The 4,838-nt window shown below is 43.5% G+C and overlaps 1 protein-coding gene across 1 annotated transcript in view; it reads left to right on the top strand.

Moving 5' to 3' along the window:
• Nucleotides 1-3,270, top strand: part of LOC106810913 — a 9,100-nt gene extending 5,830 nt beyond the window's left edge. Inside the window, exons 4-5 of the mRNA XM_014814387.1 lie at nucleotides 234-412; nucleotides 1,435-3,270. Coding sequence (XP_014669873.1) covers nucleotides 234-412; nucleotides 1,435-1,602 — 347 coding nt within the window. The 3' untranslated portion in view covers nucleotides 1,603-3,270. The remainder of the gene's footprint in view (nucleotides 1-233; nucleotides 413-1,434) is intronic.
• The last annotated feature ends 1,568 nt before the right edge of the window (nucleotides 3,271-4,838 follow it).

The following is a 4,838-nucleotide window of genomic DNA, read 5'->3' as shown; positions in this document are numbered from 1 at the left end:
TATCTATCTATCTATCTATCTATCTATCTATCTATCTATCTATCTATCTATCTATCTATCTATCTATCTATCTATCTATCTATCTATCTATCTATTAATCTATCTATCTATCTATCTATCTATCTATTAATCTATCTGTCTGTCTGTCTGTCTGTCTGCATGTATGTCTGCCTGCCTGTCTGCATGTCTCCCTGCCTGTCTGCCTACTATAAAGCATATATACCGTCTGACAGAAACAGGCCGTGACCAGACCGCGACGTCCGCGTGGTTGATAGACGGACCTGCTTCTGCAGACGGACGCACCACTCCGCCCATATCTACGTGTGGCCCCACTAGCTACGCCGACATTGCCTGCGACACCACAAGCCAGTTAGATAACTACCGCACTGGCAGCAAATCGCACACGAAAAGGGTAAGACGGGTTTTATTGCGCGGGTGCGTACCTACGTGCGTGCGTGCGTGCGTGCGTGCGTGCGTGCGTGCATGCGCGCACACGCGTTAACCTGCTTGATTGTTGTTCTGGTCCTACAGCCCGGACCACTAGGAAGATGTAATGGAGGGAAATACAGACGGAAGATAATAACTGCCTATTGTTCATCGTTTTATTAATTCGGCATTCTCCAAAAAATCATTTTCACATTATCAATAATTTAATAATAAATAAATAAAATGGTTTAAATATATGTATAATTTGCGCAAACGCACGATAACTACGATGCTGTATCTGTCCAGTGCACGATACGCGATATACTCGCGTTCTCGTACTACAGTCCGTACGACACTCGTGCGCGATTTGATTACAAACTCGCTATGTGGGATTAGAAATCTCACATGCAGCAGCACAGGTTATTATTCAAACATAAACTTACAGCCAGTAACTATTAAGAATAAATAATGTGTGTACGACCACGAGGCTATAATTGTGGGTTCTAGGACTTTTGGGTTCTTAACTTATATCAGAAGTAGATAATAGGGAATCCCCTAGGGAATTCCCTATTATCTACTCCTGCTTATATGAATTTATCCCATAATATTTAAACTACAAGTAGTGCTCCCTGAACGTGTAGCTAAAAGTTTCGGTATGCCACAACTGCATATCTCCTGCATTTTCATGCCGTTATATCGCGTAATCTCTCAGATGTATCGTACAATAATAACTTTTTTTCAGAATTGTGCTTCCTATGTCATTCTGCTTAGCTTGTTAATAAACGTAATCACGTTAGATAGGGCCTAATTACATAATTTCAGCCCGGCGTGTTACTTCAATATCCCCGGTTGTTGCAAAGGCCCCGTTGCTTGACATTTCGTTTGTCGTCATCTGTCAGTACACTCCCTCCTCTCTGAATTCCTACCAACCAACGACGACCCACTGTAAAGTGCCGTAAGTTTTCTGATTTTCCCGGTCTCCAATTTCCGTTTTCCTGTAAATGGCAGGAGAAGGATGCACCGCTAGATGGCGACGAGGAGATGGGCGGTGGCGTGCATGGAGCGGCGGCTATGGCGAGACAGCTGGATCGCCGACGCTGCATCGTCATCGGCGTCATCATCAGCATCGAGGTCGGCATTGTGATGTTCATCATTCTCAGATCCTACCTGTCCTGAATCGTACCCATCCTGTACGTCATCTGTCTAGCATACTCACATCTTACGGGTCTTGTACATCTCCTGTCCCGCATACTAATATCTTACCTGTTGTGAATCTTACCTACGCTACACGCACCTGTCCATCATACACAACTCTCACCTGTCATGTACGTCACCTGTCCTGTACGTCACCTCTCTTGTACGTCACCTGTCCTGTACGTCACCTGTCCTGTACGTCTCATCTCCTGTACGTCGCATGTCCTGTACGTCACCTGTCCTGTAGGTTACCTGTTCTGTAGTTCACCTGTCCTGTACGCCATCTGTCCTGTACGTCACCAGGCTTGTAGGTCACCTGTCCTGTACGTCACCTGTCTTGTACGTCATCTGTCCTGTACGTCACATGTCCTGTACGTCACCTGTCTTGTACGCCATCTGTCCTGTATGTCACATGTCCTGCATGTTCAGATCTCATCTGTCCTGTACGTCACCTGTCTTGTACGTCACTTGTCCTGTACGTCACCTGTCCTGTACGTCACATGTTCTGTACGTCATATGTCCTGTACGTCACATGTTCTGTACGTCATATGTCCTGTACGTCACATGTCATGCATGTTCAGATCTCCCCTGTCCTGTACGTCACCTGTTCTGTACATCACCTGTCCATCATACACAGATCTTACCTGCGCCGTACGTTATCTGTGCTGCATACTCAGATCTTACCTGTCCTGTACGTCATCTGTCCTGCATACTCAGATCTTACCTGTCCTGTACGTCACATGTCCTGTACGTCACCTGTCCTGCATGTTCACATCTTACCTGTCTTGTACGTCACATGTCCTGTACGTCACCTGTCCTGCATGCTCAGATCTTACCTAACATGTACGCACCTGTCCAGTATGCTCAGATCTTACCAGTCCTGTACTTCGCCTCTTCTGCATATCATCTGTATTGTACACCTACCTGTCATGTGAGTCACCACTTCTGTATCTCACCTGTAGAGTATACTTACCTGTCCTTCACATCACCTCACTTGTATCTGACCTTTACTGCACCCATACCTGTTCTGCATCTCAATACGTACCCACTCCGGGATCACTCACTCACCACTCACGTTACAGACTATGTCAATGGCCTGAGGAACGTGCAGGCGTGTGTGTGATAGTTCATCAGTTACGTGCACTGCATCATGTCATCACTGCATCATGTCGCAGTTGTCTTGATGATCTCCAGAAACCTACGCTGTAATACACGTGTGCTTACGCCTGTCATTCACGGCCGGTTGTCGCTGAGGTTTAGCCCATCGATTGCTATACATCGGTGTATATATAGTTAAATAGTAGAATGTTCGAATAGTCAAAAATACGTTTATTACCGTAGACCGACCGCACTCAACGCTGTCGGCCGATTCAAGTAAAGATACTACAGCATTGAGTCTGCATTTGAGTCGGAATTGATGTCAGATACAGAATCTATTTTTATCATGTCCAATATTCTAAACGTATATAATTCAAAATTCCGGTATCATATAACCAATGACTTCGCTTCTCTTCGAAGTTTGTATCCGGTTCGAATTGCGTAGCAACGAATACGAAGGTAATCTTTGTAATATTAAGCCGTGCGACACCTCGTGCGTAACGTTATATACTAGAAAAAAGAGAGAAAAGTAATAAACGACAAATAATATGTTATTAGTGTGTATGCGTGTATTTATATGAATATGTCCTTATATGCACGCTTGTTAATAGGTGATTACGCATGCAGCAACCTGTCTTACTGCATTTTCATTTTAAATATTAGGACATTGAAAAGCGCTCTGTATAAATAATTACGTCGTACAATTACTGACAACGTTGAGCGTAATAAGTATTTCAACGGCAATTGCTTGAGAAAATATAATTGCGTGTTACTGATGCTGCTAGTTATATATTTATATAGCTAACGTAGTGTAACGCCCGTTGTATCGGTTGCGGGAAGGATAAAGAGCGCGAAGCTTGCGTGTGCGTTTGTTGAGTCGATTTATAGATGGCCTGGAACATAGACCTCCTATAACATGTACATAGCACATCTATGATCTGAATGAGACCCGCCAGGTTTGTATCATGCATGTTGGTGTGAGGGACATAAGGATGACATACCAAAGAATGTTGCAATGCCACATTAGGCGTGTTCGGCTATCGTTGCCCGCTTGGTGATATTTGGATGACGGCATGAATCATTAATGAAACCATCATCACGGCACACAATTTTTTTTGAAGGTTTGAAAAACGCACTGTATTACGAAATAGAGTATGTACTATTCATACAATGTAATGGCGATCGCACGGCTAAGAGTTGCTAGAATGTGCTATAAAAAATGACACTACGATACGTGAGATTGCGCAATAAAGTGAACTATAGCTCCCAGTTGTATTGCGCTATACAATAAAGCATATATTATGGGCTAGATCGCCCCATTGCACTTGGCCGGCCCGACGAGTGTGCCGATAACGACAGCCTAATGCAGCCAGTCCCGTAGCTTCCGAAGAAATGTCTGTGTATAATGGCGTTACCACTGGTCATTTTCGATTAACACTAATGGATTTCAAGAAATTTGACAAGTACACAAGTATATCGAGTCACCAGACTTTTCAGATAACCAGTGGCCGTGACTGATTAACAGACCTTTTATTGTTAACACCAGGTGACGCAAAGTCTGCCGTCTTCAAGAGTCAATAATCGTATATCAACTAACACAAGCTTATTACAAAGGCATCTCGACAACGTAATATTTGGGAAATGCAGGTGTAAAGGGGTCTATCATGCTCCTAGAAATCGAGTTAAAAGCAGAATAGTATCTCCCAGGCTTAGGCCTACCCGTGAGTCGGGCGTAGCATGCCATCCGTCCAATCAAAAAATAACTGGCCCATTTCAGAGAGTAAAATAATTTTATTGGGAAATAAAGTAAAAGTAAATGTTCTAGTACTCCTAATAATTCCTGTCGGTTATACGCGGCACAACTGCTCCCGTATGATCTATCTACCCCATCTTACGGGTATAAATAATATAGTGCATTATAAATATGTATATGTATGTGTATATGTATATGTATGTGTATGTGTATCTGTATGTATGTATGTGTGTGTGTGTGTGTGTGTGTGTGTGTGTGTGTGTGTGTGTGTATGTGTGTATGTGTATGTGTATGTGTATGCGTATGCGTATGCGTATGCGTATGCGTATGCGTATGCGTATGCGTATGCGTATGCGTATGCGTATGC

This window comes from Priapulus caudatus, unplaced genomic scaffold, assembly GCF_000485595.1.
Source record: "Priapulus caudatus unplaced genomic scaffold, Priapulus_caudatus-5.0.1 Scaffold486, whole genome shotgun sequence".
Lineage (NCBI taxonomy): Eukaryota > Metazoa > Priapulida > Priapulimorpha > Priapulimorphida > Priapulidae > Priapulus > Priapulus caudatus.
Note: the sequence above shows the minus strand (reverse complement) of the source record. Positions and strands in the feature narration are given on the sequence as shown.